This window comes from Ursus arctos, unplaced genomic scaffold (genome assembly GCF_023065955.2).
Source record: "Ursus arctos isolate Adak ecotype North America unplaced genomic scaffold, UrsArc2.0 scaffold_10, whole genome shotgun sequence".
NCBI classification, from domain to species: domain Eukaryota; kingdom Metazoa; phylum Chordata; class Mammalia; order Carnivora; family Ursidae; genus Ursus; species Ursus arctos.
This window is the reverse complement of record NW_026622764.1, coordinates 75,576,835-75,590,103: the sequence shown is the minus strand read 5'-3', so window position 1 is coordinate 75,590,103 and position 13,269 is coordinate 75,576,835. Positions and strand designations below refer to the sequence as shown.

At 41.6% G+C, this 13,269-nt stretch overlaps 1 protein-coding gene across 1 annotated transcript in view; it reads left to right on the top strand.

Annotated features, from left to right (window-relative positions):
- Positions 1 to 13,269, top strand: part of FGF9 (fibroblast growth factor 9) — a 33,602-nt gene that overhangs the window by 7,969 nt on the left and 12,364 nt on the right. Inside the window, exon 2 of the mRNA XM_026492988.4 lies at positions 1,622 to 1,725. Within this exon, the coding sequence (XP_026348773.1) occupies positions 1,622 to 1,725 (104 nt within the window). The remainder of the gene's footprint in view (positions 1 to 1,621; positions 1,726 to 13,269) is intronic.

Below are 13,269 nucleotides of genomic sequence, written 5' to 3'. Positions count from 1 at the left end.
AAAATGCCACAATGCAAGTTATTTTTTAATTCGAAGAATTAGAAATAGTACAATGAATGAAATAATTGCATCAATAAGGGAGGGCATCTCATGTGAAATGAGTCTCATGGAAATATCTCCTTATTTATCTTTCCATTTGATTTCTGAGGTAGGGAAGACTAGTAATAAACTAGCCGCTTTTAGACGCATCTTCCAATATAGAGTTGCAGATTATCAGGTCCAAAATGCAACTTGTAATTTCTCTTTATATTTTTTCCACATGCTATTTCCCATTTTATGAAAATAGTTTCACATATCCAGGTAGATATTCTATAAAATGCGAACACAAGATATTTGTTACATTTTGTGTTTATCAAAGAATTAAGAATACCCCTTTATAAGAACTCTCTCTTCTTTTTTTACATCACCTTGGAGCCCTTTGCTTCATCAGATTTATGTAGTGCCTGTCTTCTTTTGATTGCCGCACAGTCTATTTTGTGAGAGTTGCAAAATTAATTGTTTAAAAATCCATGTAAGTGCTTTTTTATTAGTCACATGAGACTGCCTATAGCATACTGTTATCCTTAGTTTTTTCCTAAACTCTTAAATATGAGTGAATTTTTCAATATTTGAAGATATTTTTAAAATAAGAACTTGGTATTTGGTATGTGTTAACTCAAGGTCTACACAAAATGTAGCACTTTACAACAGGCTTGAGCAAGGCTAAGCACAAGTAATACTAGCATAGTCCAAATATACAGTTGGGTAATCATCTTAAAACGACAATATGGTTAGGGAAATTAAAGCTGCTGTTGTATGGCCATAAAATTCTGGATTTATAGCCAGCTTAGGTGTTATTATTCTTAGTGAGGTAAGCAAGGAGAAATAAGGGGGAAAAAAAAGAAGATCATTAGTTAGTTTGATTTTAGGATAGTCTTCATGCCTATTTTAAATCAAGAGCATTTTGGTATCAGCTTTTTCCACCTCCCCAGAATATTATGTTATCTTAATTGCTTAACTAGCTCTTTGAGGCTTAGATAAGTACAGCAAAAATCAATACTTTGTTTAAGCAGAAATATTTGGGATGTGTGTAGGCTATTTTAATTTTCCAGATGGAGCTCAATAAAGTTATACGATAACTTTATCTTGGTTTGTTTTTCCACATAAGCCAATCAGGTCTTTGGTTAGCACCTGGTACTCTTGAGGGACAGAAGACCATTCTCTGAATAGAATGTTTTCCAATATATGCCCATACACAAATACTTAGTTTCATATTTACAAAGTGTGAGTTGTTTTTCTCTTAAATTATACTCTTATAAGGTTAATTAGAAGATATATTTTCGTTTATCTGTCATATCACTTCTTAGGATATCTATAAATACTAGTTTTTTCATTTTTAAAATGTTTCGTTATGTGTTGTGTTGGTAAGTATTTTTGTATCATTATTATAAGATGGAGTTTAGCTGAAAAATCAGTTCTTTTAGGAAGTGGTTTTAAGAGAAGAAACTTCTTTAATGAGTGTGAGATTATCCAAGTTGGGAACTGGGCTCAGTGTCCTCTCAAAAAGTCCTAGGGATGCTGAGACTAAGGAATTGCTCTATGCTCTGACCTGTCTTTTGCCCTCTGCCATTTTGTCTCATAGGCATTCTGGAATTTATCAGTATAGCAGTGGGCCTGGTCAGCATTCGAGGCGTGGACAGTGGACTCTACCTCGGGATGAATGAGAAGGGGGAGCTGTATGGATCAGTAAGTACTGGGAGAGACTTTGCCAATCTTTATGCCTCACATCTGATTTGAACTGCATTTTCTCTAGATTATAAATATCTAGAAATGAAACTGAGTCTGTTTGGAGAGAGTGTAAGTTCTTGCTTTTTGAGAAAAAGCGTTTTGTTTTTATTTATAGATATCAGCCCTGGATCTTCACTAGACCAAAGTTTCTAAGAAATTGCTTTATTTTTATGCCAAACCATTTCATTATCAAGTAAATAAAAAATTCACAAGTGTGAAAAATCCCATCTTCTTGTATTGAATGGAAGTTATTTTTGAAATGAATCGAAATGATCTCCTAAGCTTTGCAAAGCAGTGTAATTAAAACTAGAAATAGACAACTGTGCAGTGAGTATAAACCCTTTCTCTGAGCTACATAAGACTTTCATTATGTAGAGAGACAAGGGAGATGGAAATTATTGTCAGATATTCTTGTATGTGAATAAGAATATAGAAATATTATAATTATTTGCAAGTATTATGAGTTTCTTTTTTTTTCCCCCTGTCTCACTTCTCATCTCTCCTGGGTTGTAAGCTCCTTGCAGGAGGAAGTGAAGAAGTGTTTATTATAGCCATAAGTTACCAGGTGCTTTTCCATGTGCTCAGGGACAGCAGCGAATGAGACAAAGTCCCTGCTTCTGCTTTGAGAGAAGGGGACTGACTTTACATCTTTGTTATCTCTTTACTTGTGCCACCAACCAGAATTTCTAAAACACAGTGCATGCTACACAGTAGGAATTGATATATTATTGCTAAATGTATGTGTGTGAATCAAATTATTAGTTACTATAGACTAACTTGAGTTTTTAACAAAAAGCTTGTAGTGAAATCAGCCTTTAGTTTTTCCTTGCCATTATTGGTGGCCAAATGAGAATTTAATCCACGTTACCTACACAGGAGAACTTTGATTAGAATCTATAAAAAGTTGAAAATTAAAGAAAACTCAGAATGGGAGACGAAATGAGGGGCATTTTCACATATAATTAGGAGAAACATTTTCTAGATCTACTCCTTTCCTGCGCACATGTTAGTAAATATATGTGCACACACACAGGCAAGGGGTGGATTAGTGTCAAACTTTTACTCAGACCCTCCAGATACAATAAATGGCCTGTGTAATTTGAATATAGCACACACCAGGGTGCGAGATTGGTTTTTCTGCCTTGGTAAAATTTGAATCTAGATTGATTGATTTTGTTAGCTATTTAAGTCTCTTTTAAAAAAGTGCTGCTTTGAGAGAATAGATTATTTTAAAGTACGTTTTTAAGCATAGGATTGGGTTTAGCTTTTTGAACACAGTTTGTGCTTTAGATAAAGTTATCTACTGCCTAAATGTTCTTTGTCGGCACTTTTAAGTGCAAAGCTACAAGGTATAAGGAAGCTTTCACGCTATTATTATTATTGTTGTTGTTGTTATTATTATTGTTAGAGAGTGAGACAGGGAGGAGAGAGAGGCGGAGGGAGAGGGAGAAGGAGAGATCTTAAGCAGGCTCCACACCCAGCACAGAGCCCAACCTCAGGACGCTAAGGTCATGACCTGAGCCGAAATCAAGAGTCTGATGCTTCACTGATTGAGCCACCCAGGCGCCCCTGCTTTCATACTTTTAAAACATAAAATGGTGTTCTCCTTTTGTCACCCCCTCAATTTTTTTCACTTTTAGGTATATAAAGATTTAATTTATGGATTAAGTTAAATTGGCCACAGTTAAACTCGACAAACCGCTTCTCGTGTGTAGGGCACAATCCAACGGTTAGTGGGTGGAAGGTTCCATGGTTAATCACTATGGTCTCCAGACTTTTTTGATCACATGGTACCACCAAAACAATTTTTTTGAGTATGAGTCTCAACAGTGTATACTTAATTCCTTAAAGGTTCTATATCTAAAATATAGTTCTATAGATTGTTTTATTTTATAAAACTCATATTAAGGTAAACATTTTAAAAGGTTGTGACAAATGAGTAAACACAAACAGAGGCCATTTTTGTTCGCCGCTCCATGGACCACCTTGCACACCCCTGCAGAGTCCCCTCCCCTGGAGAAAGATGACCAGTCTTTCAGATGAAATCACCAGCATGACAGCCTCCCGCAGTTTATCAGTTGACAAGGAGAGTGGTGGAACTTTGTGTTCAGCACAGTGGCCTCTATGTTTGTTGTCCAGCTGAGCCTCTTCTCCCTGTCTGGACTCTTCCGATGACTTCTTGCTCATCTCTCCTCTCTGGCTGCTCCCCTGCCTTTGTGTGCTCCCGTCTGCAGCACAGAGTGAGGGCTCTGGAAGGTATCCTGAATGTAGACCCAGTGATTATCAGTGACAGTACTGCCCGAAATGGTGGCCAGGTGGCAGAAGTTGGAGAACCCCATCTTGGCATGTTTTCTGGGAAGCCCAACTGCCTCGTGTAGGGCTTTTTGAGCACACAGAGTGTGTGGCTGGGGGGACGCTTCCCACCTCCACTGCTGCATGGCTACGAAGCCCCACAGTTCCAATCACAGAGCCCCAGCTAGGCGGAGGGGCGAGTCTGAGAAAAGGCCTCCGTTTCCTCCTGTGCTTGAGAAATGCGCAGTGTCTCACGTGAAGAGTATCTCCAGGCGTGGAAACTGCTCGGAGGAAAGTATAATGAGTGCTTTTCCAAATTGTGATTTCCTTTGTGGAAGAGTATCTCCAGCGCCTTCTCTGTATCCAGCTTCTCCCCCTGTCGCGTCCATTCTCCACACTCACAGGAGAATTACCTTTCAGAACTCACATATGAGTGTCACTTCTCAGTGTGGATCCCTTCAAACGCTTCAAATGCATTCCCTTTGAAGGCAAATGCCCGTGTGCTTTATCCTAGCCCGCGGTACTTTTCACCAACCACTTTGCCTGCCTCTGCACCTCGTAGGTGCTCAATAAACACTTGTTGGATTGAAATGAACTAACCATTGTGATTTATTTTGATGCTTCATGAAACACATGGGTGTGGAGCTCACTGTATCTGCTTGTGTGGTCAGGGGTACTTAGAACTTGGCTGCAAGGGAGAATCCGCCTCTTCCATTCCCACGCTGAATTGGACTGTGATATGTCGTCCCTGGTGTGTCCAGCCCAAGGGGGATGGGGCTGGGGCTGGAAAGAGATAGTGTAGTGGTGAAAGCATGGCAACAGGAGTCAGGAGACTTGAGCTCTCGTTCTGTCTCTGCCGCTAGTGAGGTGCTGGGCCCTCATTCTCCTCAAATGTGAGATGAATAGCTTGACTTCGATGTCTGGAGTGTCTTTTCCTACTCTGGATCTCAAGAATTTATGCTTTGGATTTTTTAGGCTTTACTCCTGAGTCTTGTCTGCCTCATGCATGATGTTCTCTACGTACACAAAGTGTTTATGCAGCGAGATCTTTTTGCCTCTTATGTACAGAGCCGGGAAGATGGTTTCTGGGTAGCCAGATGGTTTTCCTTTTGGATGTACCTAAGGCAGGAGGGGGGATTGAAGATGGGATCTGCGCTCCTCTGTGGCTAGGAATCACATTTCCCATCGGGTTTGTGGTTATCGCATCTGGTGTGGCAGTGGACATGAGGAGTGACCAAAACAGTATGTTTTCATTGTGATGAGATTGGGAGAAGGAAAGAAAAGAAATAGGCAATGATTCTATTATTAAATACAGTTGACCCTTGAACAACCTATTTTTGAACTGTGTGGGTCCACTTCCAGGCAGGTTTTTTTTCCCCCAATAAATACAGTACAATACTGTAAATGTATTTTCTCTTCCTTGCGATTTTCTTAACATTGTCTTTTCTTTAGCTAACTTTATTGTTAAGGCTATAGTATGTAACACATATAACATACAAAATATGTGTTAATTGTTCATGTTATCAGAAGGCTTCCAGGCAATAGTAGGCTATTAGTAGTTCAGTTTGGGGGGAGTCAAAAGTTATATGCAGATTTTTGACTGTGCAGGGGGTCAGTGCCCCTAACCTCTGCATTGTTCAAGGGTCAACTGTACACTGAAAATTGTAGCTTAAAGAATTTTTACCTATATGAAGTTGTGTAAAGCTCAGTAAACTAAAGTGGAGAAGTTCCTAAACATTGGGGAAAACTTGAGAAGACTTATCTTATTATGAAAGAAGGTAAATAGGAGATCTGGGGAAATAGCAGATTTCCCTTCAAAAAGTAAAGCAAAATACAGCAAATACTAATTTAAAATGTATTTTGGGATAAATTTTCTCCTCTCATCTATGTAATTCTTTTGTTTCCAAGTTTGTGTTAGGAATGTATCTAAAAGCCCAGAGGTGAATGGGGTCATATTTCTTCAGAAAAATGCGTGGAATTCTGGTACTCTATTAGAATGTGGCAATAGGAAAAACCATATTGCTGGTGTGTATCATAATATGATTTAAGGACAACCTGAAAAATTCTCGCTCTGGGTGGAGTTTGATTCTCATATTTATGTGTTAATTCACCCCCGCATCGATTACTTCTTTGCTCATTCATTCACAAACATTTATACCCACTATGTGCCTAGCACTGTGCTGAGTGCATACCAGTACGACAAGGATCTCACAATCTGGTAGGAGAAATATATTTATAAATAATTCAGTGCAATGTGAAGTGCACTATAGTAGGGAAACACAAATATCTTGGGGGTCCAAAAGAGTGTTTAAATAACTGCTTGAGGAAATTGGGTGGTAACGTTTAAACTGGACATTGAGGGATGAATAGGAGTCTGAGAAAAGGCAGGGCAGGCAAGTTAGGGCACATGTGCTTTCAAATGTAAAGATTAGAGTACCCTGCCTGAGTCAGGGTACTCTGTCTGTTAGGGTACAACCTAACAGACAGGGTGTTAGGTTGTGCGCTTGTGCGTGCACACACACACACACACACATACACTCATACACATACGCATACACGCACACACATACACACACACATACACATACACAAACACACATACACACATACACATACACTCACACACACACATACACACATATACACACACATACACACATATACACACACATACACACACATACACACATACACACACACACACACACACACTTGGCCAGAAGATTATAGTTTATTAGAGTATTAGTTTACATTTGTCACTTTTGTTCTTATCAAGGAGACTAGAAGTAAGGCTTGGATAGTTACTTTTGGAGTCTTACTCTAACTTTTCTGAATGTTACCAAGATACTTTATTTTTTTAAAAAAGATTTTATTTATTTATCTGTCAGAGAGAGAGAGCACACAAGCAGGGGGAAGGGGCAGAGGGAAAAGGAGACTGTCCATGGAGCAGGGAGCTCATTCAGGGCTCGACCCCGGGATCCTGGGATCATGACCTGAGCTGAAGGCAGATGCTTCACCCACTGAGCCACCCAGGCGCCCCTGTTATCAAGATACTTTAAAGCATCAAGAATAATTGACTAAAGTAAATATCTCTTTTAAAAAAATGCCATGAAAAAATTAATCTCCTTCAAGGAGCTTGCAGTTAATGAAAGATATTTCACCTTTTCATTGAAAGGTAGCACAATCATTGAAATGGCAGTGATACAGGAAAGTAGAGCATAGAATCTGTAAAAGTGATGCAAAAAGATGACGTGCACATTGCGGGGTTGTATCCCTGTTACAGCACTTAATTTTTTCTGTTCAGAATTTTAATTCCTGGTGGTCTTTTCCACTAGACTAAATTTCTAGGAGTCAGATTCTCTGTCTTTACAACCTTTCTGTTTTTTAAAGGCCCGGCAGTACACGTTCTGTGCAGTCGACATATGGTCAGTGTAGAGCGTGCCTACGACCTGCATAGATGCAGAGCCTCGCTGTATCTGGGCACCGGGTGTCAGTTGCACTGCCTCGTATGTGGCTGCCTACTTACGGAGTCCTCTTCTTCCTTACTTAAAGACCCAGACCTTGTCGATGGCAGAGTGATTCATGCCTAGTTCTTGCAGTCCTCAGACCAGTGCTTTGGAAGCTGACCATCATCCTGATGGAGATGCTTATAAAACATGTGTTTCCTAGTAGATTTGGTTGTTATGTTTCCAGAGACATGATTGGGCCGTGGTTTATATGAATCCATGTAATAACAAGGTGCGATGGATTTTTGACTGTTTCCTATGCACATATACTTAAAAAAAAATACATTGGTTGGGGCAGTTGTCTCTACTGGGTTAGAGGTATGTGAGTCAAAGAATTTCCCTTGCCAGGTGTCTCCATGGTGTGGGGTTGAGGGGGAGAGACCCTGTAGACCCACCTGTCCCAGACTGAAGGAATATATCAATCTCTTTAAGAGGAAAAAACAAAGTATCGCAGATCCTTTGAAGCCCATACTGATTTAAATGATTGTGACTATGTCATTGGAACATGAACCAACACAAACTTCTTATACTTCTTTAGCAGCTCCAATTCGAAACAGATTAATGTTAAAATTTACACTAAAGTCTAAGACCAATAAAATCCCGATGGGCGTGATTGATTTGGTGTGATGGAAGAGGTTATCCTTCTGAGGCTAAGATGCTGCTTCACTGTCAGTGTGGCCCTAAAGCTTTTTAAAGCTGAGCCCTCCTGTTCCTTGGAGCACCTCGGGAAGACAGTTGTCCCCCTACTACCCAAGTCTTCCTATTCTAATTCCTGGGGACCAAATGATGTGCTAGTTTTGTCTTTTTCTTTTGCTATTAGTCCTGATGGTGAAAGTAGCACTAGTTAGCATTACTTAGCACAAATACATTCTTGGGTGGCCATATCTGGTTACAGGTGGTCATCTGGAGGGTCCAGAATAGCCTTAAAACAATCCCTTTGCTTTTTCATGAAATGAAAAGACCAGGCGAAAACATTCATGTAGAAAACTTGCAGTCCTCCAAATTAGGTCCTTTGTCTTCCAGGGGTCTGCAGATGCCAGTGTTGAAAATATCCCATCACAGCAGGTGTGAAGTCCGGCAAGGAGGCTTAGTGGTATGCTGGAGAGGCAGCTTGACCCCGGCAATGTACCGAGGCCTTCTTGTCTCCATTGGGCATTCTGCATTGGCAATCGTGAGCAACTTTTGAGCGAGCAGAATAAGCTAGTGTGTTTGTGGAACAGGATACCATACCAAATGGCAAGGCACCACTCAACTTAGCCATTTGTCAGTGTGGTTTGTCAGTTCAGATTACTTTGATGGTAGATGTTTAGGCATGTTCTGTAGGTAGTCTCCAAAGAATGTAATTCGTATAAAGGAAGTGAAAAAGGTCATTTGTTTAGTAATCTACTTGATAGCAGTATGCTCTGGAAATAGGTGGTTGTAAACGGATGCTTCGGGAAAAAGAGCATTGCCTTATACTGCATAAGTACATTGCCAATTTTCAAAGGATTGAGTAATAATTCCTTGATGATAAAGAAGGCAGCACCTCAGAAGAGCATCTTCTACTGTATTATTTGGTTTAGTTCATACACTGTCCTTGTTTTAGAGATGGGGAGAGTGAGGGTTTAGTGGCTTATTGGCTTACTCAAGGTCACATAGATAGTGACAAATTACGATTTGAATGTAGGTGAATGAATAAACTTTGTCTGAAACATATGCATAAGAATTGCCATCCACTTTTGTGAATACAAAATAATTTTACCAGAATTAACCATGTATTAGAGAAGGATTTAGTATTTGCTTTACAGATAGGATTTTGGAACATTTTTTCCCTTTCTAGTAGCCTGGTTTTTATTTTGTGGTTGGTTTGTTTCCTTAGCATCTGTACCGATGGCTGTTAGTTCATGGAAGATCATCTTTTAACAAATAGATCTATTTGTTTATTTAATTTTAGTTAAGTATATGTTGTTTAGTGGATTAGCTTTACTGATTTACTGAGACATGTTTAAAACATCCCATATTAGCAATGACCAAAGTCCCAGAACACAGGTCTGGAGACTTTAAAGGCCGTGGAAAGGATTCAGTTTTAATCATTAATAGCTCAGGAGATTGCTTTCATCTCCTCTGGAGGAGGATGGTCCTGGGTACCAGGCAACATGCTCAGAAATGGTCTTCGTTCCAGCTCAGGAGTCTCACAGTGGAATCTTCCTCATGACAGGTGCAGGCTTCACACGATTGCTTCTGTCTTCCTGCCCTCGGTTTTACTCATACTCCCTGCTCCACACTGCTGCTTCAGTGTCTGCTAGAGAAGGCTGAGGAGGAAGGCTGGAGAGCGTGGTTGTTTCTTGGGCCAGGGCCTCCACTGGCACCCAGTTCATCTGTGTCCCTGCTAGAATCCCGTTTCGTAAAGGGGAGCTCCATGGAGGCAGGGACTTTGTTACTTTTGTTTCCTATGGCACTGCTAGTACTTAAAACAGTGTCTTGCATGCAGTTGGCAATATATTCGTCAGTGGGATCCCAAATCACCTGTTTCTTTCTTTTTTTTTATTTTTTATTTTTTAAAGATTTTATTTATTTATTTGACAGACATAGAGACAGCCAGCGAGAGAGGGAACACTAGCAGGGGGAGTGGGAGAGGAAGAAGCAGGCTCATAGCAGAGGAGCCTGATGTGGGGCTCGATCCCAGAACGCCAGGATCACGCTCTGAGCTGAAGGCAGACACTTAACCGCTGTGCCACCCAGGCGCCCCTCTTTTTTTTTTTTAAAGAAGACCCTGCTGATCCTGGCTCCTAAGCACCTAATTCATGAAGATTAGAAGGGTTGATGTACAGACCAGAGGGTTCCTGACTGGTTTGTGTATAAGGCTCCCTTTTTGATAAAAAATGTTAGGAGTCCCACAGAATAGAAATTGTGCTTGTGCCTTTTTTTTTTTTTAATTTATTTATCTATTTCTCAGGGAGAGAGAGAGAGAACACAAGCAGGGGGAGTGGCAGGCAGAGGGAGAAGCAGACTCCCTGCTGAGCAGGGACCCCCCCCCCCCAATGTGGGAATTGATCCTAGGACCCTGGGATCATTATCTGAGCCAAAGGCAACTGCTTACCTGACTGAGCACCCAGGCATCCCCCCCAGCCTTTTTTTTTTTTTTTTAAGATCTATTTATTTCTTTGAAAGGTGGGTGGTATGGGCAGAGGGAAAGGGAGAGAGAGAGAATCTCAAGCAGACTCCCCACGGAGTACGGAGCCCAAGGAGGAGCTTGACCTCATAACGCTGAGATCAAGACCTGAGCCAAAATCAGGAGTAGGAGGGCTTAACCAACTGGGCCACCCAGGGGCCCCTGTGTTTATGTCTTTTGATTGAAAAAAATACATTATGACAAAAACTGAATTCATTAACATTGTAAAATGAATTTGTTACAGAGCAGTTCACATATACATTTGAAAGGAGCAGCATATCTGTGCAATGACTATTTCACTTACATAGTTGACTGGCAATGCTGACTAATGGTTTTCTTGTCCTGAGCCTCCTGGCACTCATGAAATCTTGTAAATTGGAGAACGTGAGGACCACCAAGAGAAAACAACACTGGGGATGCCGGAAGCACAAGCTGATCGCCTCCACGTGCCCCCTGCTTCTTCCACTCCTCACTTACCTGCTCCTTTCCCTCTCCTGTCCTCCGTCTCACCTCTCCAGCATCACCTCTCGGTTCAGAATGGATTGTTGGTCACACAGAACCTGAACTCCTCCTCACTGGAGCTTGTTTCACAGACACGTTCCGAACTGTAGAGCCTTTTGCTTCTCTTTTAAGTTTATCAGTCTCTCCAGTTCCTTGAATTAGTGATGCCGGACAGGCTGATCAGAGTTGGGTCAGTCTCACTCATTCACGCTTTCACTCCTGCATTTGCTCACTCACTCACTCACTCACTCACTCAGACACACACTCACACCCTTACTGGCTCATACCCTCAACTCACTTGCTCACACACTCACACCTCACTCATTCACACCCTCATTTGCTCACACACTCACTTGGTCACACCCTCACACCTTCACTCACTCACATCCTCACTTGCTTACACACTCACTCACTCACTCACTCACACCCTTACACCCTCACACCTTAACTGGTTGATGCCTTCACTCATTCACACACTCACTCACACACTCACACCCTCACTCACACCCTCACTTGCTCACACACCTGCTCACACTTTCATTTGTTCACACCTTCACTCACACCCTCACTCACATCCTCACTCACTTACATACTCACTCCCTTACACCTTCGCTGGCACATGCCTTCACTCACACACTCAGTGGCTCATACCTTCACTTGCTCACATCCTCACTCGCTCACACAGCCACTTACTTGCTAACACTAACACCCGCACTCACTCACATCCTCACTCACTTGCTTACACACTCACTTACACCCTCACTCCATAATACCTTCATTGGCTCACACCTTCACTCACACACTCACACCCTTATTCAGACTCACTTGCTCACACCCTCACTTGTTCACACTCTCACTTGCTCACCACTGACTCACTCCTCTATTTACTCACACACACCCTCACTCACTCACACTCTCACGTCTCTCTACTTACACCCTCAGTCTTTCCTGCTGGCTTTCACGAAACCAACAAGAATCACTGATACCACCTACTGCTAACACATGCTGGTACTGGCTAGGAGCTGCAGAAACACCTGCTCCTCATTATTTACAGATTGTATATTTGCAAATTCTGTCTACTTACTAAATGTCCTTGTGACCCTGAGATCATTACTGGTGGCACGGTCATTTGCAGACATTCAAGGAGAAGCAGAAGGGAATGGCCTGCTGGGCACGTTTCCCGCAGGGGTCCTGCCAGGTGATGCTCTGCCTTCTTGCTTCACTCACACTATGAACAAGTGTCCTTCGGGGGATCTATTTAGTGCCACGTTTTTCCTTTCTGTGCTTTTTGTTAGTGATTTTACTGTTTAAAATGCCCCCCAAGCATAGTGCTGAAGTGCTGTCTGGTGTTTCTAAAGGGAGCACACCAGATAAATGAGATAGTCTCGTGTGAGCGTGAGCCACGGTGCTGTTAGTGGTGAGTTCACTGTTAATGAATCTACAACATTAACTTCAATAGAAAACCACAAAAAACAAGCTTATGTATTGATTGTTTGACCTAAGTGTTATGACTGACTTGCGTGGAACCTAACCCTGTGTTTCTCTTGGGAGCAGGGCGTCAGTATTCGCATCAGCGTTCGCAGTGGCTTTAGAGAACAGAACTACTGCGAATAATGGGATCAACTGTACATACAAATGCAAATGGTACTTCCTCTGCTGGGTGAGCTTAGAACTGGACCAAGAACTGGCAACTTTGTGGGCAGTGGGATATATACAAACCAAGAATTATAATTTGGTCTGATACTTGTTATGATAGAATTATGTACAAAAAGGGCTCAGGGAACTTAGAGAAGAGAGCTTAATTCCAGGGTAGGAGAGAACTTCAGGATTATTCACAGAGGAGGTGGAGAAAAATAGGCAGGTGTCCTGAAGAGAGGAAGGCTTGTGCGAAGGCAACTTTGCTGCAGGGTTCAGAAATGTGGTGGCTGCTGGATGTATCCTAATTCTATTATCTTTACTTTGGTTCCCCCTGCCATGGTCCTGTCTCTGCTTCTGCCAGAGGCTACACTGCTGACATTTGGAGCCTCTTTTCCTGTCATTATCATCAGCCGT